Source organism: Gymnodraco acuticeps, unplaced genomic scaffold (assembly GCF_902827175.1).
Source record: "Gymnodraco acuticeps unplaced genomic scaffold, fGymAcu1.1, whole genome shotgun sequence".
Classification (NCBI taxonomy): Eukaryota; Metazoa; Chordata; class Actinopteri; order Perciformes; family Bathydraconidae; genus Gymnodraco; species Gymnodraco acuticeps.
Window position 1 is genome coordinate 5,294,521 of NW_022990274.1, and position 23,771 is coordinate 5,318,291.

A 23,771-nucleotide genomic window follows, 5' to 3' on the forward strand; every position below is an offset into this window, starting at 1 on the left:
TGGGGCGGGCCATTCTGCACATGCGTTAAATATTTTAACGCAATTAATTCAAAAAATTAATTACCGCCGTTAACGCGATAATTTTGACAGCATTAAACATAATGTTTTATTCTTTAATCTGTTGACTGAAAGGAAATTCTAGGAGTATCAACTTTGAAATCAGTAACGTTTTGTTTACTATTTAAATTACATATTTTTACTCAGTAATGACGATATGTGTTATTTAATATGTGTCCACATTATCAATACTGTCACTTGGATTGTCTATGTTGTAGTTCTATATATTATACTGTCATTCATGTTGTGTTGATCTGTGAAAACTGTAAAGCTCCCTGAGACAAATGTATTCTTTGTTATATTGGGCTATATAAATAAAGCTTCATAATTTCATTTTGATAGATTACAATAACATGTATTTCCTAATTGAATGACACAACGCCATAACATGTAACTATGTTAGCCCCAAACTCTGTGGAAAACGACAAATACAGCAGCACCTGTGGGTATACCAGTTGAAGCCTTTTACAATTTGTATTTGATTTGTAATGTTCAAATCATATTTTAAATATAAATTATTTATGGTGGAAAGAAATATCACAGGAAAATTACATGTGTGTAAAATAAATGTAAAATAATATATAATAGTAGAAACTTGACAAAAGAGACACTGATACCTCTTCCAGAGGACGGCAGCGTTGACATGATTGAGGGTCACGGTGATGGCGACCGACTGATTTTCTATCACAAACACAATATCTGGCTTATCAATGATCACTGGAGCCTCCTGGAGGTAGGGGCCTAGAAGAGAACCAAAGTGTACAAACATATATTTAAAAAACGGTTTGAGCGCACTGATGAATGGATGGGTTCTCATAAAGAAATGAATGAGTGTACCTCGGTCCAGGAGCTGCACTGAGTCGGTGCTGGGGGAGGGCTTGCTGAAGGCTTTGGAGGTGATGGTCAGGACCCTGAAGGCGTAGCGCACCCCTTTGGAGAGGGTGCTGATGATGTAGGTGGTCTCCTTCAGGCCAGAAGCTATGATGGTCCACTGGATGGAGCCCAGGGCTTGCTGTTGGATGGCATACATCAGGGAGATGGGATCTGTACAGAAAAACAGGGAGTTAGTCTTCTGAACCTTACTGAATGTTACATCTTTCACAATGTCTATGTTTATATGCTTAACAACAGACTCTGTGACCTTCCAGTGTACTTTCCCTTCACATATAGATGTGTGCATGTATGAAGGCTAAGAAAAAGCATCTTGTAAAATAACTACAAATGTACGGGCTCCAGTGTGGTTTGCAGAGGTCCAAAGTAAACAATGGGATCAATAACACATTAAAACATGTCTTACCTGTGTCTGTTTTTAAAAGAGATGAACTGACCGTCTTCCTAGTATCTGGGCCCCTATTATCAAGCTTCAAATAGAATGATTAAGATGTGCCATTTCTTTTAGTTTTGTGAATAAACTGAAACGGAAAAAGAGTTTGCAAAATGCAACAACACAGTGTTCACAACTACTCTTGTTCAATCCAACAACAACAAAACAATTGCGTGACCTAACCTCCCAAGGAAGCTTAAAACAAAATCCTTATTTTTTATATTTATCATTTAAAAGAAATTAGAATTGACACATTTGATCTGGTAAACAAATAAATATGATCGTCTTTCTTGCGTACCGATGGAAGGGTCCAGCCTCCTTGGTTTCTTCCAGCTTAAGGTGATGGTTTTCCCGGTGATGGACTCGATCACTGGAGTGCCATCCGGAGGGTCAGGGAGTATATCTGGAGATGATGACAGTGCAATTAGAAGATTAGAAATGTTTCTGATCCGCCTTTGTCCGAAACAAATGTGCTTGTTCAAGTTGTTGGTTTGTATGAGAATCACCTGTGACATAGAGATGAGCGTAGCAGGTGGCCTTGCCGACTTTGTTAGAGATGACACTCTTGTAGACTCCGCCGTGGGCGTGGCACACGGAGCGGATGACCAGGCTGTGGACGTCACGAACTACAGGAGGGAAAGGAATGTATACGAAGTTGGGTATACTGGCCAGTTAGCATCTTGATCATCGTTTTTATATATACAGTATTCAAATATATGTCATTCATTATAAATTCAATACAGTACATTTTCTATTTATCCTGATCCCAAGATTATTTGTCTAAATTATGGTTAGTATAAGTCTGAATATTATACAGTTCATACTGACATAAACCTTTATTTTTGTATTTAATTAAATGTATTTGAGCTAACATTGTTACAGTTAGTGTATTTTCATTCTTCCCGAAAACATTCTTGAAATAATAAGAAAGCTAAATATGAGGCATCTGAAATAAATGACCCAGAGTGCATTTGCTTTGTGAAGGCTTATGTACCCATTACAGGCCTGAGCATTGGCTGAATGTTAACCATCAAATCCCTTACACTGTGTCATCTTTCTGTCCTCGGTGCTCTCAATCCGTTTGCCGTTGTGAAACCAGACGATGGTGGGGTACGGCAAACCAGCCACTTTACATTTCAGCACCGCCTCCTTCGCCTCGATCACATCCAGGTCGTAAAGCGGTTTGATGAAGTCCGGCATGGTGAAACGCTCCACCTCATTCTCTGGGACCTCGGGCTCCTCCGGGATCGATGGCATCTTCTCCAGTTTAGCCCTAAAGGGAAGAGAGGATGAAATATCCCTGTATGTCTCTTACGGCATAAAATAACATTTATAGACAAGTCAATGGAATACACCAGAGCTATGGCTCAGTATCCAAAGAATAACTCTTACATCTGTGAGGAGATAGCGGGCCGCGGTTCTTGTATGTAAAGTTCGGCTGAGCTCTCTGCCTCTCCGTGGTTGTTACGGGCTATGACGGTGTAAAAACCCTCATCCTCATTGGTCACATGAGAAATGAACAGAGAGTGGCGACCGCCTTCCCGAAGAATTCTAACGTCTTCACTTTCCGTCAGCGGATGGTCTAAAAAGAAGATAAGAGTCTGTATTAATACATCCCTTTAGATAGAAAGTGTGTTACGAATCACAAAATCAACAGAGGCAGAGATAATAAAGAAAAGGGTTAGAACAGATAAAAGGCTGGGCTAAGATGATATGTGATACAGCTAGGTGCATAACTGATGAAGTGCATCGTACCAAAGTGGCTCCAGATGACCTTAGGAGGCGGCGTCCCGCTGACTTTGCAGTCAAATCGAGCGTTACGCCCCTCGATCACTTCCAGAACGTCCAGCTTGCGGGTGAAGAGAGGCTCAATCGAAGGGATGACTTTGAGTTTGCCACATGAAGTCACTTCCTCTGGAGAGTAGTAATGTCAATTCAGAAGAAGCAAAAGAGACAAACTAAAGTTAGTTAAAGCAGATGGTAAGAAAGCAAGGCAGTGAGTTATGCAATTACATCATTTTTGTTCATAAAACTTCAATATAATGGAGAAATATCTACACACTTTATAAGTATCATGTATACCTATAACCTTCTTTAATCCTTTTTAATAATGAACCAAAACCATTAAAGTCAGTTTATATTCTAGAGATAGAGATAGAGATGGTTGAATGAGCTAATGAAAGTCAAAATAGGTTGGTGCAGGAATGAGTCCTAAAACCTGTAAATCAGTTGACAATTTACACCATTCGTTTCCCTTAAAGTCAATGGTTTTTTGAACGCATTTGAGGTTTGATGCGTAAATAACATATGTGGTTAACACAAGCTTGAGAGATGTTCACGTTTTGGGCTACGACATAACATATGTCAATAAACACTAAAGTAAATGTCATCACGCAGAACATTAGCCTCCTTTAGCTAAGCGGTAGTAATGTAAAGTCAGGCAACCATGATGTGGTTAGTAAATAGCCTAACGTTAGCTTTTAATGCTGACAATTGCATTAATGCATATAAAACATAAAAGTGGTTTTAATGTGTGGACATTATCCTGCTGAACAAAACGTGTAAAAATCATAAACGTGTGTTTGCCACAGAGCTAATATTATGCAACATTCTAAAATCCAATGGGAAAAACCCATTGGCTTTTGCAGAGGGACTCCTTGCGATGCAAAAATCCGGGTCTGCTTACAAAAATGCGTCATTACTGCACTACTTAATTATGAATTTAGTTTGAGTAATCGGTTAGTAAAATCTTACTAAACTTTGATTTGAATTGTTGATGAGAAATCGTCTTTTTCTCATTAGAGATATTGTGACATTTATTCCTGACACCTACCTTTAGCGGTGCTGAGTTTGCACATGTATGTGCCGCTGTCGTCCTCGTGTACGGAGTTGAGCAGCAGCCGGCACTTTCTTCCATCAAAGTGCATCTTACAGTTGAGCAATGCGGGCTGGATCAGTTTCCCGTCGGAGAGCCAGTCCACGTCAGTGTCCTTGGGTCCGATGACATGACACTCGAACAGAACCGTCTCCCCGGCCTTGGCAGTGATGTCTCTGACCGGGCGGATGACAGCCAAGCCTGGCTCAACTGGTGGAGCTGGGAGCAAATACAGGACATTTTCTAAAGAGTGCTGTTTAGTGATACCTGAATTGTGTCACTGGTCATGATTGTTTTGTACGTTCTGAATAATTCCTGGACTTTTGAAAAGAAGCGTACCTTTTACCTCGAGCCTTCCTTCACACTGCTTCGTCCCATACTCATTAATGATCTTACAGGTGTAAATCCCAGAATCCGATTTCACAGCCGACTTGATGGTCATCTCGAGATTGCCGCCTTCTGTCTCTCGTACAATGTGGCGTGGGCCTGTTTTTACTGTGACTCTCTCCCTCAGCCTACAAAAGAGTAGAAATAGGGGAACAATGGCTGCTTTGTTTTAAGAGATGAATCACGCAGAAACCACTCAGAGCTTTTTTTTAAACTTCATTTATATAATGAAAGATGACCAAGCACATGCTTATTTAACAACATGCTCTCTTCTGGCTGGTATGAAGGGGGTGGGGGTGGGATACATTATCCTGCCAACAATATGCTTAGCAGGTTCTTTTTTTGCTATTGTCTCTCGAGAGTCATGACTAACTCCAATGACAGAACCTGCCTGTGAGGTCCAGCCTATTCTTGTCTGCTATATTAAAGCTACAATTGAACAAATCTCTGCTTCTTCTCTGGTGATAGAACAGTGCACTTTTTTGGATCTCACTTCCCAGAAATTGGTGATAGTAATTTTACCTGGGACTGTCGCCACACACAAACCTGCTTAGTAATACTGCTAATGCTTTCTTCCTTTGGCCGTAGGCTCTATTGGGCTTCCTAATCCAGCAATAGATGGTGATTCAACAGACATTTATTCAAATTAACATTGTCTAAGCATCTCCTCATATCACTTGTATGATGTCTGTGAATGACCTAAAATGTGTGAGCCCAGTTTGTCAGCTTGTCTCTCCTACGAATGCTGCTACTTTTCATATTTAATTCATTCCATTAGTGAGACCAATTCAATATTAAATACTTATATCATAGGCATTATAAATACCTTTTTTCCCCCCCGAATTCAATTCTCAGTGTGGGAAGCACTGTTTGTCAGACCCAGTGTATGCCCTGTTAATGATAAGGCAACAGGGGACAACTTCTCAGCAAAATGGAGAAAAGTAGCAAGCTGTGCCCAATAGATAATCAAGACTGATGAATCATGATCATTTTCATTCAACACTAAAGACTGTCCACTAGTGAATATTTACAGCAGCAGAATGGTGTATGTGGGATTACCTTAAAATCAACAACAACACCTATACGAATGAGAGAGCATGCCACCTGTTTAACAGGGTGGCTTATTGATGTGTTTTGAATTGTTTCTTAACAACTACAGAGCTTTATGGCACAGAGGAATACGATATATGAGGCTTGGGTCTCTTCATGGGATTTGTTGACAATAATACAAATATAGAAGTAATGCCGGATGCTGCCCTATATAGGGGCAGCATTAAAGTACCACTGGCTGAATGAACACATGAGGAAGCGTCCTACAAACACTAAAGGACAGCCATTGTAAGGAAGTGCAATCCCCCTTGTTTCTTTTTTGGATGCCCTAAGCATTGCATGTGCAGTCTAGATAGTTGTCTAGGAGCTTATTAGTTTAACAAGACATTTGTGTTTCTGTGCACTGTGCAGAATGGAGAAAGTGTGTTGTTATTCTTCCCTTTTTCCTATTAGGACTCTCTCTGTCAGCCTTGAGAGTGTGAGGCAATAAACATGAATCTTCCACTTCCTTTATAACTGATGCATTAAAGCAGCATGCCCGAGAACAAACGATGCACTCCAGCAGGCTTGCTCAGGGTTTATGATACAGAGGAAGTCTTTTCTGTTTCCCATGCAAGCAATGTGGTGAAGTAGTTGGATGAAGGAGGGGCACCTACCAATAGAGCATGGGTTTGGGTTGTCCACTGATTCGGACAGACATGGTGACTTCCTGTCCTTCAATGACAGCTTGATCACTCATCGTTACCTGTTGGACATGTAATGCAAGTTAGAAGGTGGAAGATGCTTTCCACCAGAACATTTTATGAAATTTGAGTGCCAAATTTCATCCCTTGATATGTTGCACCATACCATCAAAATGCAGTTGAGTAAATATACTTATATAAAATATAAAAGTAATAAGCTAAAAAGGTAAGGTCAATTTGAATATTGAATCAGACTGAGCTCTGTGCAGTCTCACCAGGAATGCAGGGGGTTTCCTGAATCGTGTGTCAATAGTTTTCCTGAGCTCCGGCCCTCCAAAATCCATGCCTTCCTCCAGGGGACTGAGGTACTCCTCATCAGATGTGATAGGGCTGCTGATATCCCGAGGCAAGCCCAGGTTGCCCCTTGGCTCCTGTGCAGAATCTGTAAAAGCAACAACATTATTATCATGATGTAGTGTTTTTCTTATCCATCGGCTTTTTTCAATAAACTTTATTTTTGGTGACTGTGAGCACGGAGTAATGGAAAAACAGTTCAATGACTTTATCCATTAAAGAAAACAAAGCAGTCTTTAAAATGTAATTGCAGTCTGAGCTGTCAAATGTGATCTCCAAACAATAGTGGATTCACAGTGGGTGGAGCCAGCAAGCTTCAGTGGGCAATTTATAGGTTCAGTTTTGCCTCTGAGTTGCTATGGTAACTATAAGTGAGGTTGTTCAGCTGGAATATATGGCACAGGCATTTTGCTCAGTGAGATAATGATGAGGGAGCAGGAGAGAAATCAGCTGAAACACAATGCATTGTCAGGAAGATACCACCAACATGTGTTGATAAGATCAAGAATTCAAAATGATTGTAAGGTTAAGTACACTTTTTTTTTATGTAGGGTATTTTAAAATGTCCTTATGGGGGGGGGGGGGGGGGGGGGGGGGGGGGGGGGGGGGGGGGGGGGGGGGGGGGGGGGGGGGGGGGGGTGGGGGGGGGGGGGAAGTGTTTGATTCCATTTTGGCTGTAATACAAATGATCAGTTTATGATAACAACTGATTTCATCCAAGTGGCGTGGGCAGACATCAGGGTTGATAATAAAACAATAAAAAACATGTCATTATTTTAGTTACATGAAAAGGATCATTTTGACAAACCAAGCAAATAATAAACACTTTCTTTTATAAAATTAAACCACCTTATAACAGTACTGTGTATATGGACCTAAGTTTCCTCTGATATCCCAGTCGTAACGTACCTGCTTTGATTAGAAGGACGGCGCTGCTGGCCGCTCTGCCCGTCTGATTAACAGCAGTCACACAGTACTTCCCACCATCACTCATTTGAGCTGATTTGATGAGCAGAGTATGTCTTTCCCCCTCCACTTTCACCATGTAATTTGCAATGCCGGCGATTTCCGTATTCTCTTTCGTCCAGGTAACTTCAGAGAGAACAGAGAACAGAGCTATTTGTGTGCTGATTGCCTAAATGAATAAAAAAAAAATCTATGAGGTTATTTTTAATTGTTTAAACACTAACGCAACAGTACCTTCAGGAATTGGGGTGCCAGCAATGATGCATCTTAACAGCACATCTGCACCAGCAGATGCTACAGTGTCCTGCAGGGGAAACTCAAATACGGGGGCCTCCATTGGGTCTTCTTCAGCAGACACGTAAGAATCGTCTGAAGAGTCTGTTAAATAAAGACAAGCCAGGAGTCATTTCATTCCCTGTGATCAAATAAGAGGAAATTCCCCTCTGGTAAGGAATGAGTTATTGGTTGATTAAACATGAAAAGCAAGCACACTGGATCTTCACACTACAAAAGACAGCCAAATGAAAGAAGCTCAACAAATCTGACCTAACTCTGGAGACAAGGGTCGAGTGCGACGGTTCTTCCCTTTGGTCTTCGTCTGTCGTCCCTCTTTGCCACCAGCAGTGATCTGCTGAGGCTCACTTGTCTTCACAGGAACATCCATCTCCATCTTTTCATCTTCAACAATAATGGCGGGGATTCGCATCTTTATGGCAGTTTTAGCTGGATCCACTTCCATTCTGTTCTCCGTTGGAGTAACTGGGGACATCCTTGGGTGTTTCAAAGGAGGTTGAGGAGAGAGCTCTTCCACAATGTCGACTCTTTTTTGCACCAGTGGGCTTTCAAGTCTGTTTTCAATTCTTCTCAATGCGACCTCAATTGGCGTCTTTCTCCCTGAAGTCTCATCTTTTTGAGACCCGAGAGATTCTTGGAAGAGCGGGGATTCTTGCAATCGAGATACTCTTTGTACGAGTGGACTAGGTGGCCTTCGTTCAACCTTGCGAAACGGCGACTCTGCCCTTTGTTGATGATATAATGATGGTGACGATGATCTCTGAACTATTTCCGTTACTGGACTGACTCTACTTAATTCTCTGACTGATCGTTGTCCTGGTAAGTCAGATAACTGCATGGACTCTGGGGTGCCTGCAACTTCTCCAAATCTACTGATGGTTACAGAAGTTGAACCTGTTCTTGCTATCTTTTGTTGTTGCTGAATGGGTTGAGAACTGTGTTCCTTCTCTTTCTGTTCCTTTGCCCACTGGGCACGCTCCCTTTCTTGGAGCTTCTGAAGGACTTGTGGTGGAATAGGTTCGATTTTCCTGAACGGCTGGCGCTGTTTGCTCTTTAGGGTGAGCTGTTCAGTTGAAAACGACTTCTTCATATGAGGTCTACCCACTAGTTTCTTAATGCGCTGGAGCTCCTCAGTGAACTTGTTCTCAATGTCTTGAACTTTTTGGGTGATGCGAGGTTTGTCCTCGAGGGAAGCAGCTCTCTGTCTAAACATAGATCTCCGCTCAGCGGCATCCTCTTTCAAAGCCTCCCTCAGATCTTCCCTTGAACTTTCTCTAGAGATACCCAATCGACTTCCCCCATCATCTGAATCTACAGATCCCGCGCGATTGAAGCCTGCCCAGGATCCTGCAGAGATCGAACCCTCTGGAATATCAAGGCTTCTTCTCCGCTCTTCTAAACCACGGACCTTCTCAAAAACCTTTGAGCTCGCCCTCGTAAGCTTTGGGGACGGTCTGAGATTAAACTCTTTCCTGGAGTACTCGCTCAGTGGAGTCTGAGATCGTGACTCATGGGGGTTACTCTGAGACATAGATCTTGGTTGCTTGACTTTTTCTTCAAACTCCCCGGGAACTGTGTCTTGGTAATCAGTTGGCAAAACAGCTTTCTTCCGCAAGTTGATAGGTGTAGTTGAACCAGAGCGACTTGGCATTGGAGAGGTGGAGGGACGCTTGATGAGTCTTGGCGATGGGGGTGGGAGGGCTTGTGGGGGAGATTCTCTTGAAAAATGCTCTGATTGGCTCCTGAAATAGAGGATTTGAAGCAAAATCTGTTGGAATCGGTAGTTTGTTACTTGTTCACAATCTGCTGAGTATTGTATTTTAGTATGGAATTTTAGTCCAATTATACAATCAGCACATTGACGTCGTTGAGAAAACGCCTATTTTATTTGCATGTCTTTCTTGCCTGGTTGCGTTAGAGTGATCCTCATGTCCATGTGTTCTACTGTCATCTTCTGCACATGTGTCCATCACTGCATTTCATGTAAAGAGGAAACATTAAAGCAATCAGGTTCTTGCATTAAGTACAAAACAAGGCACATTTTTTCAGCCAAAGCACGATTTAACTGACTGTACATTACTAACCCAGCACCAAATGCAGACAGACAAACCTAGTATTGTAAACACATTGGAGTAATTAGCAGCCAAAGAGCCAGTATTTCCATAATAAGGAAAAAAAGGAGAGCAAATTAATTAAATGAAAGAAATACATACGAATACCATTACAGGTAAATGTGAATAATATAACTTCTAACATCTTTATCATAAACACTTAATAGAGTGATAATAGGTCACTGTTTGCAGCCAGGTAACCCTAACCCTAATCCCTAACCCCCTTACATCTCAGGATTCTCATTAATGTCTATAAATGTTGAACTATTGTAGCATTAGTGGTCATCAGTAAAACAGAAAGTAAATCCATACATCTAAAGTATTAATTGCATCTTAAAACATGGTGGATACCTTTATGCACAGCCTGGTCCTCAACATCCCAACTATCTTCTTTGGTCTCGTATTGGTCACCTTCATCCTCTGTTGTTTCAGAATCTGAAAAATATAGAAAACAATCATAAGAAATCTATTCTCCTAAGATTATATTTTGACTGGAGAAAGGTTTGAAGATGACTATTAGTTGAGAATTATAGCGCAAGTGCTTGAATACAAGTGTAAAGAGAATCCCTCATTGTGTAAAAACATTTACAAAATGAATTCTTTTTTTTTTGTCACTAGTGGAAACCCAGGAGTCCATATCTGCAGAAAGGGAGCAAGCATGCTGTTACCATAGGAACCAATACACTACATTATCCTTCTCACTTTACTCTTTATTAGTGTTGGGAGAAAGGAAATCGAAAAATCCCACAGCATATTCATGTTGAAGGTGATGTTTCAATACAGCAATATCTTTATAACACAATCAGCTATGAAAAAAACCACTTAAGTTTTCTGTTGCATTGGACCTCATCTATACTTGAATATGTTATTGGACTTAAAACGTTGTTTCCCGCAGGGTCTCATTATCACAGCTAAGCTAAATGTACTCAGTGTGTTGCAGATGAATAGTTGCTGACCTTTATTATTCATAATTTTCTCATCAGCATCTGCAAGTTAAATTGAAGGAAGGGAATATAATACTGCACATAGAAGCAACACCATTAAAGAGACGATCCTTATTTACATTTCATCCCCTAAACATTGATACAAATTGAGTGAAAATGCAGTCATTGGTAGAACTTAAAATAGAAAAGCCTTATTGAGTCATTGGCATCTCAGCAGCTCTCATGAGGTATTTGCTCAGTAGGTGGACTTATTTATAAAAACACCAGCTATGTGTTGTTCCCTTGCAGTAAGAGAACACATACTGTTGGCCATATAAACACGGTATTGTATAACCAAAAACGATACATTCGCAAATAAGTGTTTTCAACACAATTGTTTTCCCAGAATTACCCAAAATATCAACAAAGCTTTATTCATGGGCATCAGCAGATTTTATCCAAGTCTCACATTCGTTTCCAATATCCATTACAGTAACCAGTTCTATATCAGAAAAGTCACAACATGTCTAATGATGAAACAGCGATTCTAATAGCAAGCCATTTGTTAGTTTGATTATAAAAATAGGATGTGAAAACCAAAAATGGTCCTGTCAGTTAGCAAGGAAAAGTGTCTGTCTTCACTCTGCCTTGATTAAATAAGAACGCAGATATTGCTACTTATACTATGTGCACTCATTTTAGCCATGCTGGTGTTGCTTGAGGGATGTCCCACCAATTCAGTCCAAACTGAAAAGAAAAAGAAAATACGTGGAATCATTCAGGATGTGTCTTACTTTGGGGTTCCATGAGGTTTCATTAAAGAGCCAGGTCAAGTCTCCACACATCAAATGAAATATCTTAACAACAACAAGGTGGATGGCATTATATTTGATACAGACATGAATTGTTCCCAGACCATGTATTCTAATGACTTAAGTGTAGCAATAAAAGAAACAAAAACATCAATGGACCCGAAACGGCAAAGAAGGTAGCACAAACTGATTGAAAGAGGTTTCAAAATAATGAACATTTGTCATCGCAAATGATTATGAAAGAAAATACATCACACACATAATGTTTTTGTGAGGCGCTGAATACAATGCAAAACTTTTCGCAGCGGCAGAAATTCGATTGACTAACAACATTTTTCTTACACAAACCCTAGTATCTTCCTTTGGGATTCTGGTGTTCACATTGTCTGAGAAGCAGTGCACAATTAACTTCGTTAACATATTAGAGAGACTCTTTTCAATAATAGTGAAATGTGTTTATTAGTTTTTAATTACTGAACAGGAAATGTTTTTGAGTAGTAAGCAAGTTCCAGAAGAAGAGACATCATCACACAGCTCAATTAGTCATTGGCTTAACAGGTGCATGACGGCAGCACATGGGGTATTAGTGCATACATCCCACAATAATCCCAGGGAAGTATGGTTCATAAAACATTCATTGGAATCCCTGCAGAAAGCCACATACTGTAGCTCAAGTGAAATCCCCCAAAAGGAGCTTTATACTTTGTTGAGTACCACGTCAATGTCTTAGTTTTGCTCTCTTTGTTGTTGTGACATTTTATGAAGAGGAAAAAAATGATGATTCTTGATTCTATTTTCTTAATTTAAGAAAATGTTTCCAGTTTAGGATAATGGTAATAGTTTTATAACTTGCATTTGTTTGAAGTAAGTTCAAGGCTGTAGCATTGTGCTTAGCTTGGTGATTTCTAATGATATTTTCTTCTGGCCAAGGTGATTATATTCCACTGTAACATTGGTATCTTTTTTGTCTTTTGATTAAAGCTGTACAGAGAAGCTTCATCTCCTATTAACATTGTCATTGTATCTGATATTGTCAGTTGACAAAACATTGAGCGGCCAGTTCAGCAGTAATGCTAATAAAATGGTCCACATTCCACAAAATATTTGACTGTATTGTTGTTCTACGTATAGTAAATGGTTGAATCAGTTGATAATAAACAGTAAGACGATCGACAAAGACAACATTAAATAGCACTTGCCTGATCTTTTCTTCGGTCTGGATTTTTTTTCATGGTCACTGTTGGTATGTCCTCAAAAGGTATTTTTTGTCTCGGCTTATATTCGGCAGCAGGGTATTCCCCGAGATACGCTGGGGGTTCCGAGCCATTACTACACGCCTAAATCAGGACGTTTTCTATCAAAACGCCAGCTACTAATATCTGACTCGTAGGAAACAGCTCCAACTTGTTATATACTGTAACGTGCAAGTAAAAGCTTCTCAATCAAATGCAAAGGAAAATGGAAAAAGGCACTTTGGTCCATTATATAACAAGTTGCACCTCAGAGTGGCAGCACTTCTTCAAAAAGAATCTGTTTCTGAAAAGCACGGAGCATAGATCTCCATCCGCAGGTGGAAATGTCTGTTGAATGCATATCATCCACTCTGAGGGAGCCCCCCCTGTCCACACAATAGCCAGCGATAGTGTGAGCATCTTCCCCCGCTGTGTTCCACCCCACAGGCAGTGCACACCGATAGGCAGAAAAACCAGTGGGAGTGATCCAGCCCTCTAGAGATCACTGCTCTACAGCATTGGTTGACATTTTTCATTTTTCCCTTCCTCCCCATGTGTCTGTGTCTTATTCTTCAACTGGTCTAACGAGCCAATGTTGTGTTGTCGGCAAGAGAAAGGGGGGAAATCGCTGCAACAGCTAAAGGGACCTCCTCGCTGCTCTCTGCATCACTCAAACACTGTTAGCTCTCACAGCAAATGTGTGAGCTGGCTGCTTAGACACAAAGCAATCATATGTCCAAAGGACGGGATGGATTGAATTGCTCTACTCACTGCGCTACACAAAAAGACAATAGATAAATGACAATATCAACTGCTGCTTCTGTTTGATACATTTGGTGTAATACATTTTCAATGTTCTAACATGCTACAGTTTGAATGACTCAATATCTAAGGATTTTTTCTCCTGAGAAAAGGAAAAGGCATTACTGCTTACACATATTATCACCGCACCGAATATAAGCCGGTACACTATATACATACGCTTGGGAATGGCCTTTCAATTCACTTAGCAGCACACTGTGCTCATGACAACATGTCAAAGCTAGCATGCTGACTGTTTTATCAAACACTGTACCTTGGTACATTCACATGTTTTTAATAAACCTAAAGATCTTTGTAAAACATAATGGTACATTAATAATAACTCACAGTAAATAAGTGAGGGTTACAGCCACAAAATGTTGTGTTATCACTTTTATAATTCAGGCTTAATTCTGTAAGTTCTATCTTATCTTAATTACATGATTTGTGATTATGTTATGAAGGACTATGGAGAGGGATGTCTCTTTCCTTGGTAGCTGTACTTAACTTATATGTGAATTGACATTATTTGACCCAACTGGAGATGTCATGATCCTCAGTCTTGTTACAAAAATGACATTTGTTTTAGCGGGGGGGAGTTTGAGACAGGCTATGTGTTGGAATGTATGCATATCAGTTTGTCTGAGTAATGTGTTATATTTAAGTGATTTTCCACGATATGTGTCAACAAATGGATATAGAGGCTGACAGTCTTATGTCTTATGGTTACTGTTACATATCCAGTGTTACATACTGATTCTATAATGCTTATAATTGCACCTTTAATGTGAAAATGTGCATAACTGCTGTTTGACTTCAGTGAATCTGTGATAAGAAAAGCCAAGAGGCAGCTGTAGTAGTAAGTAACTTCAATATTCAGAAAAGTAAATATTTTCATTTGTTTTTGTTTTAATGGAGTCTAGTCAGATCAATCACTCCTTTGGTTCCCAGTCAGAAAAGGCTTTCTGACGTCACGGCAACGAAGTGAAAATAAACTAAATGTAGTATACATTTAAATTTATATTGTTTTTTAACGGTGGCAAAATAAGTTTACGTTTCCCCTCTAAACTGGGAGCACGCCGACCGCCATCTACAGTAGGTAATACATTAACTATGGATAAGTACTCCAATAAAGTCAAACTAATTACAGTTGGTTATATTGGTTATTTCATTTTGATAAATGGGCAGTGAATGTATACTACATACAGAAACTGATTATAGGTTCTCAACAAAAAATGATTAGCATTCAAAAAGGTAAAACATATTCCTTAAGCTCTCCTTATATAGCTGATTTGGCAAACCGAACATTCTGCAATTTGCTGCAATGTTTAGCTATTGTTCAGCCTTAAATTGTACAATTGTTTTCAAAGTAGTTTCCCTAATCTAGTCATTAATTCAGATTGCTGTGATTATGACAAAAGAGCCTGCTACTAAACTCTAACAGACTCCATAATCACCTTCTTACACAATAAACAACGTTCATTTGTTGATCTTCTATTATCAATTCTAACTTCCTGTTAAAGCAACCAGGGGATTTCCACAGCAGCTACACCTGCTCAAACACATTAATGGTCCAGGAGGAGGACAAAGTGGTGAGGTAACTATCTGAACATACTGGAAAGGTGCCATGGTCATGCTTAGTTGTGACATCTCCAGTTCCCGGTATTAGATCTCTCAAAAGAGTATCTTACCTACAAGCTTTAAATCTGCATCCCTTCTCGTGAACTCCCATCAAACTGTCAAAATATATATCATAATTACGGTTCAGCAATTACTATTTCTTACGTCCGAAACATATTTTAGTGTACTGTTTAGTTGTTAAATGAGAAATGTTGTGACGCAGTCGCCATGTTCAAAACAGTCGAGCCAAAACAAGCCCCGCCCACTGGGTGGAACAAACGTATCCAGGTATTTATTTTTGTTTTAGGGCCTCAAATTTACAGTTTTAGTTCCCTTTCTTTAAAGTGAATTTAAAATGTAGATTGATTATGTTTATTTAATTTTAGCTTTGATTTCATTATTTTCACCTTTCCATTTTTATTTTTTTTGTCTTCATAATCAACTGAGTTGATTCAAAAGTAGAACTGTAAGCCTATAGAGACATTATTCGGTGAAAACAATACAGATCGTCAAAGATGCACGACCTTCGACATATGGGAGACTTATTTATGCTCCTGCGTTTTTAGTCGATGTTTTGGATTCGGAATCAGCTCTTTTGACTGATCAGTGGAGGGAAAAATAGTCATAGAGGGCCGGGGCTAAAATTAGCAGTGATGTCTTCCTGTGTAATAGGAGAGACGTTGGCCTGCTAACATCACAAAAATCTAAGGCCTGGCACATTCCGCTGTATAAATAACTATGGAGAGTTGGTGGACGAGGGGGGGGGCGGTACAGAGGGACATTTTCAAAGAGGGAGAGAGAGAGAAAGGGTTCAAGCAGTTTCAGAGAGTGATGGGACAGCTGGAGATACTAACATGGCAAAGCAGCAGAGAGCTGAATCAAACTGAAGGTTAAAATGGAGAACCAAAGGAAAACTTGTTTTCTAGCCACGTCTAGAGAATATGATATGAAGATTATCACTACTGAATACTAGGAATACTGTGGGGCTACCACTGCTTCTGAATTCCCTATAATATAACCTGTGTGGCTAAAAATCTAGTTGTAGATAACTTTGCATCTACCACAAGTAGGGCTTCATAGTTAAACAAGTCTTGATCAAAATCACATTATTGACTAGTGCAACATCCAAATCGTAGTGAGCGCAACATTGGGTAAAGGCCAACATTTCAAAAAATATTTCAAATAAGCATTGTGTTGCTGCAGAGAAACTGGCCTATGAACGCTATTCTACAGACTGAATGAAAAGCCTTGTTTTTGTACGTTCCAAAAAATAATCACAAGATAAGGTGAATGTTTCAAAATGATCAGTCACTCCAATATTGCGAAACATATTGCAATTGCAATATCACTCAAAATAATGTATTACTTATTTTTTCCAAATAATACAGCACTTACCACAAAACAAAAAAGGAGCAAATGGATTGTATAGTATTATTATTATTATTATATTGTAAGTGCCTGTTAATGCTAACAATGCTATTGTCTAGCAGGAAGTCGTAACACAGAGCCATGGAAATATCTGTTGCTTCGTTTTTTGGAATGTCTTCAGTGAACTGTGTGAATATGATTACTGCCATCATACAGTATCACACGGTTGTGGTGAAATAGCTCTCTCATCTTACTTCTCTATTTTATGTATTTCAAAATATAGGGGCTCACCTAATGGGACGCACGCAATAATAGTATATGAAACAGTGATAGTGTGTAAACAACACATTTCTGCCATCAAATATTTGAAATTGCGGATCAAGGGTGAAAGTAAATGTTGTCAAACTCAAGATTGATACTAACCAATGAATGACTATTCGCTAAAAGAAACTGGTATTATTTCATTATTAAAATGATTGGCTGCTTCATTTTCTAATATGCAATATTCTGAAAAAAAAGTTTTTTAAAAAGTATTTTACAAGAAAATTACTTTCCCAAGACCCACCCTGACATGGCATCTTTTTTGTAAACTAAGCATGTCGTTCATGTGGCAGTACTGAATTGATGGTGCATTGTTGGTGTAGACTCTATCCAAGCATCCCATATTCATACTGTTAAGAAAATGTAACACACTGTGGTTTCTCGCTGCCCACACTAAAAGGAATCCTTGTCATCACGTTGCCCAGTCTGCAGTCATCACCACTTTTTTATCACCAATTTCTTCTCCTGAGCTTGCACTAAGCAGATATCAATATGTACGCAGCCAGTCCTTTATTCTACGTCAGAGAAAGCAGAAACTTTACTCGTGTTAAACTGCATTCAGCAGTGAAGAGTCTTTACATATCCTCGCTCAGCTGTTTGAAATTGAAGAGTGAGTTTCCTCATTCCGCATTCACACTGCGGAACAATGACAGACTACTTGAGCTGATATATGAGAGGATATGTGTGGAGCTGGTATTGTCATTTATCAAAGCAACCGAGTTGCAAAACGCTCTCAGGTGAGCAGAATTTAGATCAGTGCTGGAGATCACAAGATGCTGTTGATCATAGTGGACGTTTGTTTTAACCGAGCTACATAGGCCTTCGGAGCTCCCTTGAGAAATGGGACTGTAATACACTCAAAATCTCCCTTTGGCCGAATTTGCAGTGCGTGTGTTGAAAGAATGATTTATCAGCGTCTCTGCATACATGGTGGAAGTATAATAAATGTTCTCCTCAAGATGTTATTCGAAACTCAGTTTTATAATTCAAACTTCAAAATATATATTCTATATTATCACTTGGATTATCTAATATGTCCCATATATAATTTGTTTATTATAATGATTTAAATACAAACAATTAATTAGGAATCTTACAGGCCTCCTCTGTGTCACTTGTGTGTTACAACAACCATCTTTCTATCCTTTGCACGATGGAAATAACAATCATTTACTCATTTTGGATAAATACCTGACCCTATTCAACTATCAAAGTGTTCAGTATATGGTTATCCATTCACCAAACGTTACGAGACACCAGTTCGTCAACTATCAATGTGTTCAGTATATGGTTATCCATTCACCAAACGTTACAAGACACCAGTTCTTCAACTATCAATGTGTTCAGTATATGGTTATCCATTCACCAAACGTTACGAGACACCAGTTCTTCAACTATCAAAGTGTTCAGTATATGGTTATCCATTCACCAAACGTTACGAGACACCAGTTCTTCAACTATCGTTTCTTGCTGATAGTGATGTCTCTGTATAATACCAGTTTATACCTATGCTTGTAGCTTTTGTCCACATTTTCAGATGTTTTAGGACAACTAAATCTAGCCTCTTTATTTGTATATGTGAATTAAATTAAACAGATGTATAAAAGAAAGAAAATAGTAAAATACATGTCATATAGAGCAGTTGTATCCAAAAACAATGTACATTCTTATACTTTGTTTTGAAGCATTCAAACAAATACAATTCTGTCTATGAATCCAATCAAATGTGTTTTTCCAATTAACTTTGGGTGGAAGGTTTTGCATTAGCTGACGCAACAATTAAAGAAACAATTTAACAAACTAAATAAAAACTGAAAGTATACTTTTTTATTTGATGTACAAATTGCACCTAGGGGTCTTTTTTTTATATGTTTATCAAAATATTGTATCCTATTTGTTTATATTATTATTTGTTTTTGTCAAATTGAGCAACTGTCTGAAACCCAAGAGTAAAAAGTATTCTGATGATTTGTATCCTTAAATATGACTGATAGCATTAACATAGGTCTCAGTAGTAGCTTGTATCCTGGTTGGGATCAGGAGAAAACACTTCATGTCCAGCAAATGGAGCAGGAAGCTACAAATGACTTTGGAATGCTGGGTAATTTTCATGGAAGTTAAAACAAATTATGTTGTAGTTAAAACCTCATTGTTAGCTTAAAATGACATTACTTAAATACATGGAACAATGTAGTAGATCATATCAGTTATATCAGAGGCTATCTACATTATTATGAAGGAGGAACTGTTTTCTAGTCAAATCCATTTACTTTCCAAATTTCTGAATACATTAAGTATAATATATTGAATTTCATGATAAAATATAGCAAGTGTCACAAAACCCAATTTTTCCCAGGATAAATAAAGTATTCTGATTAAGCTTCATTAGTTCCTTACACTAATTCATTTAAAACCAAATCACATTTTAAAATAAGTGTGAAATGTTGAGTGTGTTCAGCAGTATTACCTTCCCCCAGATCCAGGACAGCCAGCACAGCGCTGCTCCGTGCCTCTCCCACGTGATTATTGGCGATGCAGGTGTAGAGGCCTGCATCACTTGGTTTGCAATCCCTAATCCAGAGGCCTCCGTACTCCTGGTTCTCCATGTTGAGGAGTTCATCATTGTGGTACCAGTACAGGGATGGCTGGGGGTCTCCGGCCACAGTCACCTTCAGACGGATGTCGCAGCCCGTCCCCACAGCGGCGTTCCTCATTTTGCGTGCAAAAACAGGTGGAGTTTGGTTGGGATAGCCGGGTCCTCGAGGGTCCGGGGTAACTTGCACTGGGCCCGCTTTGGACCGCTTTGGTGGGATGATGGGGCTCGGGGATGTCACAGCTTTATCTGCCCCCTTTTTCAGGGTCATTTGCACCTCAGCTTTCCTCATGGTTGAACTTATTGGGTAGACCCTACAATGGAATCTTTCACTGTGTATATCGGGCTACTATCCCTGTTCAGAATTAGTTTTAGAACTCTAAACCAAAATCAATTGAGGACAGTGAGTCTATGAGAAGGCTTCACATATAACTTAGTTAACAAAATGATCACATTTTAAAATGTAAGATAACTTTCTTTTACTTGGAAAACCGAATTACAATATATTGAAACATATCTCTTCAAATCTTTGTTCTCTAACCTCAGTTTTCAAAAGAAGAAAAATAAATAAGTGATTACCAAGTAATTAAGCAGACTGCTGCCACTCTTCTGTCCTGAGGTATTTTTAGGGCAAGACCCACTGGATCATGTTGCATTAACAGCTCCCTTGCCTTGACTCTTCTCTTGGAAGTGACGGCCTTCCTTTCTCCGATGTTCTTTGACTTTTCAGCCTTTTAAAACCATTTCCCATCAGCGTGACATTTCTCCTCAGAACAAGGTGATTCTTCAGCGAGTTTTCTCTTAATTCCCAGCAGCTTTGAACTCTATTTTTGCTTGTCTTCTGTTTGAATGCAAGCATCAAGTCACATCCAGCAAGTTGCACAGCACCCCCCTCCTTGTCCAGTGAGCTAAACCACCCCACTCATGATCTCCCCCTACCACTGCCAGTCAGTCCGAAGGGGGAAATGACAGTCACAGCCTAGCAAGCCGTACAATGACAGCTGCATGGTGGTCGGTCTGCCCACTCACTGTGAGGCTCCCGCCCCCTTGTCATTTTTAGCCAACCTGAGGTCAGTAGAACATGTGAGATGGTGCAACACTTGGCACAGAGAAGAGGCTGGTTGGTCTGGGACAGATATTTAATTTGTAGGTCAAATGTAGGGGCTGACCATGGCCTCCCAATTTTGTTGAGGTGGTCAGATATCATGAAAACGAAAATATTATCACTGCATCAACATTGCAAGCTGGCAGCTATCATACACTGTAAAATATTACCATGATTTCACAATATTTAGCTGTAATATTTTACAATAAATTACTGTTTTACCACTTTACAGTCTTTACCTGTAATGTTCACAATATAACACTGTAATTTAGAATGTCACAGTGAAATCAATACAGGCACAGTTAATTACTGTGAATGTACAGGATAAATTATTACCAGGATTTCACAACATGTTACTGTATTATTTCATAGTAAAATACTGTATTCAGACCATCCTCTGTGATAACACAACAAATTAAGTGATTTTCTTGCTTGTATCGCTCTTGCTTGGCTTTAAATACTCATTTCTTTCTTTGGTGCAGGGGCACCGCTGCATGTGCCTTAAAATAAATGAGGCAACATATACATCTATGTAAATTGAAATTGTTGTCTTGGTTTATTGTTTTCAGGTGCTTCCTGGGCATTAAACCTGAGACGGGCTCGAAAGCCAAAAAGAGGCATGGCAATTTAAACCCCCATGTCAGCACATTCTTCTGATTTTTTTTTACTTTGAGTGGATGTCTGTGTAGACATGTGTTAAGTGCTCCCCTCCTTGTTTTCTGTCTGCCCAGGTGCACCTGGTCTGCCCCTGGCTCCGCCTCTGCCCAGGTGTTTAAAATTCCACTCAGCCGTGTATATATAAAGAGAAGCTGGAGGAGAAGGAGGTCTCGCCTATCCTAACGCCGGGAGACACTCTCCTTAGAATACCTCTTTGCCATTTTGAGCTGTAGGCCATATTTTTGCAGGTGTCTTTATGTTTAGCCTGGAGGACCTGGTAGTCCAGTTTTCGTGGGTTTATTTTGTTTCCCATTAGGTTTATAATTGATTTTTGGTTAGGCGGGGGAGTTCTGGGTCCTACGGCCCGTGGTGTGGCTGGCTCCGATTCCCTCCTTCTGTTTGTTCCTTTTGGCCAGTCCTCCAGACCTCTTTTTGTTTCCCGTTTTGCTTGTGTGAGCAAACGGCTGATTATCAATAAATGCTCGTTACCAAGTACCGGTTATTGCGTGTATTCTTTCATGTTGCAGGTCTCAGCACCAGCCACTACGCGGAGTAGAGGTTGGGGCTGTAACAACATGTCCAAGACACTGTGAGATGTACTTTGCACTTCAATGGAGTAATACAAAGTTAAAATGGGCATTTTCTTTATTTTTCTTTGTTGATTGAGCTGATTGAATTGTGTAGTTATGGTAAAATCCCAGTTAACTAGTCAGATTTACAATATATTATCGTATTATTTACATTTTTATATTTACAGTAAATTACTGGCTACTGTGTTGCATTACTTTTACAGTAATAGTGTGAAAATAGAGGTAATTACTGTAATTTATGTACAGCAAGGTACCATAATATCACAGCTCTGTACTGCTATATCACAGTAATTCCATGGGCATGGCAACTGTAAAGTCACAGTATTTAGTTGTACTTTTATTCTAATTTACTGTAAAAATATCTACAGTAATTTACTGTGAAATATTCACAGTCATATTCACCGTGAAATCCATGCAACTAGTAGCCAGTAATTTACTGTAATTTTACAGTCAAACATTTTACAGTGTACATCATCAGCTACCATGTCTGACAGAGAGGAAGACAGTGAGGAGAACAGTCAGGAGGGTAGTGATGACAGCTTGTAGGATTACTGGTCGTGCTAATGTTGTCTTGTGTTCACCTCTGCATGTGTGTTCTGTGTTCACCTCTGCATGTGTGTTCAGTGCCGTGTGTCTGGCAAATAAAGTCAAGACCCCCTCAAAAGTTACGGTTTATTTCATTTTAAGGATGAGCACCAAGCAACATCTCCAGGTGCTCCTTTGAGAACCAGGGCAAAAAAGTTATGTGCACCCCTGCTTATTAACCCTACAGCATACTGTTGCCCTCAGGTAACAAACCACTTTTTTCGACCTCACACTGGCCCTCTAAAAAAAAATGTTTTTTTAAATATACACAATGTCACCTGACATGCTGGTGTCCAATAAAATGAGGGAATTATATGGGTGTGGCATTTTGTCTGGGGGTGGAGCAGTCCTTTCTGCAAGCAAAACTGCAGGGGACTCAGGGCCACCACTTGGTAAGATACATTTAACTTTTTAACATATTAGAAATGTACACAACTTAAAATAAAAAATACATGCATGTGCATGAATACGTAAAGAAGTATATTTGATTGTTTAAAGACTTATTATGTATTTATTAATTAGCTAAAACTATGTTTTTTTGTTCGTTGCCTCAGGGCAACACTGTGCCACTTGACCACTTTTTTCCAGGCAATATCATACAAGTGTGCAAATGTGCTCAGCTGTGAAATGATAAACCTAATCAATGTTTTTACATCTACTGATATTTACAGGAAATGGACAACAAAACATGTTATGGGCAGAAGGGACACGATCAGGCTGTTAGGGCTATTCCGTCTGACAGTGAGGACAGTGAAGGTCAAGATAGGGTTAGGCACACAGACACACACACATAGACACACATACATACACACACAGACACAAACACACACATAGACACACTCACGGACACAGAAACGCACACAGACAAACACATACACCCACACACACACACACACACACAGAGAGACACACACATACAAACACATACACACACACACACACACACATACAAACACACACACACACACACACACACACACACAGGCACAAACACACACACACACGCACAGACACACACACACATACATACACACAGACACACAGAGACATACAAACACATACA

At 39.6% G+C, this 23,771-nt stretch overlaps 1 protein-coding gene across 2 annotated transcripts in view; it reads right to left on the bottom strand.

The window, feature by feature from the left end:
* spegb (striated muscle enriched protein kinase b) overlaps positions 1-20,947 on the bottom strand; it is a 41,075-nt gene extending 20,128 nt beyond the window's left edge. The window contains exons 1-17 of one of the 2 annotated variants that reach the window (XM_034221474.1): positions 19,646-20,947; positions 10,453-10,536; positions 9,896-9,962; positions 8,243-9,732; positions 7,931-8,074; positions 7,640-7,822; positions 6,652-6,818; positions 6,350-6,438; positions 4,596-4,771; positions 4,215-4,475; positions 3,137-3,295; positions 2,774-2,963; positions 2,425-2,654; positions 1,888-2,007; positions 1,680-1,784; positions 895-1,101; positions 675-798 (exon numbers count right to left, since the gene is read on the bottom strand). In XM_034221474.1, the coding sequence (XP_034077365.1) occupies positions 675-798; positions 895-1,101; positions 1,680-1,784; positions 1,888-2,007; positions 2,425-2,654; positions 2,774-2,963; positions 3,137-3,295; positions 4,215-4,475; positions 4,596-4,771; positions 6,350-6,438; positions 6,652-6,818; positions 7,640-7,822; positions 7,931-8,074; positions 8,243-9,732; positions 9,896-9,962; positions 10,453-10,536; positions 19,646-20,063 (4,214 nt within the window). In that variant the 5' untranslated portion in view covers positions 20,064-20,947. Of the gene's footprint in view, positions 1-674; positions 799-894; positions 1,102-1,679; positions 1,785-1,887; positions 2,008-2,424; positions 2,655-2,773; positions 2,964-3,136; positions 3,296-4,214; positions 4,476-4,595; positions 4,772-6,349; positions 6,439-6,651; positions 6,819-7,639; positions 7,823-7,930; positions 8,075-8,242; positions 9,733-9,895; positions 9,963-10,452; positions 10,537-13,035; positions 13,476-19,645 lie in introns of those variants that run through there. The other variant, XM_034221475.1, reaches the window with a different exon arrangement.
* Between the last annotated feature and the right edge of the window lie 2,824 nt (positions 20,948-23,771).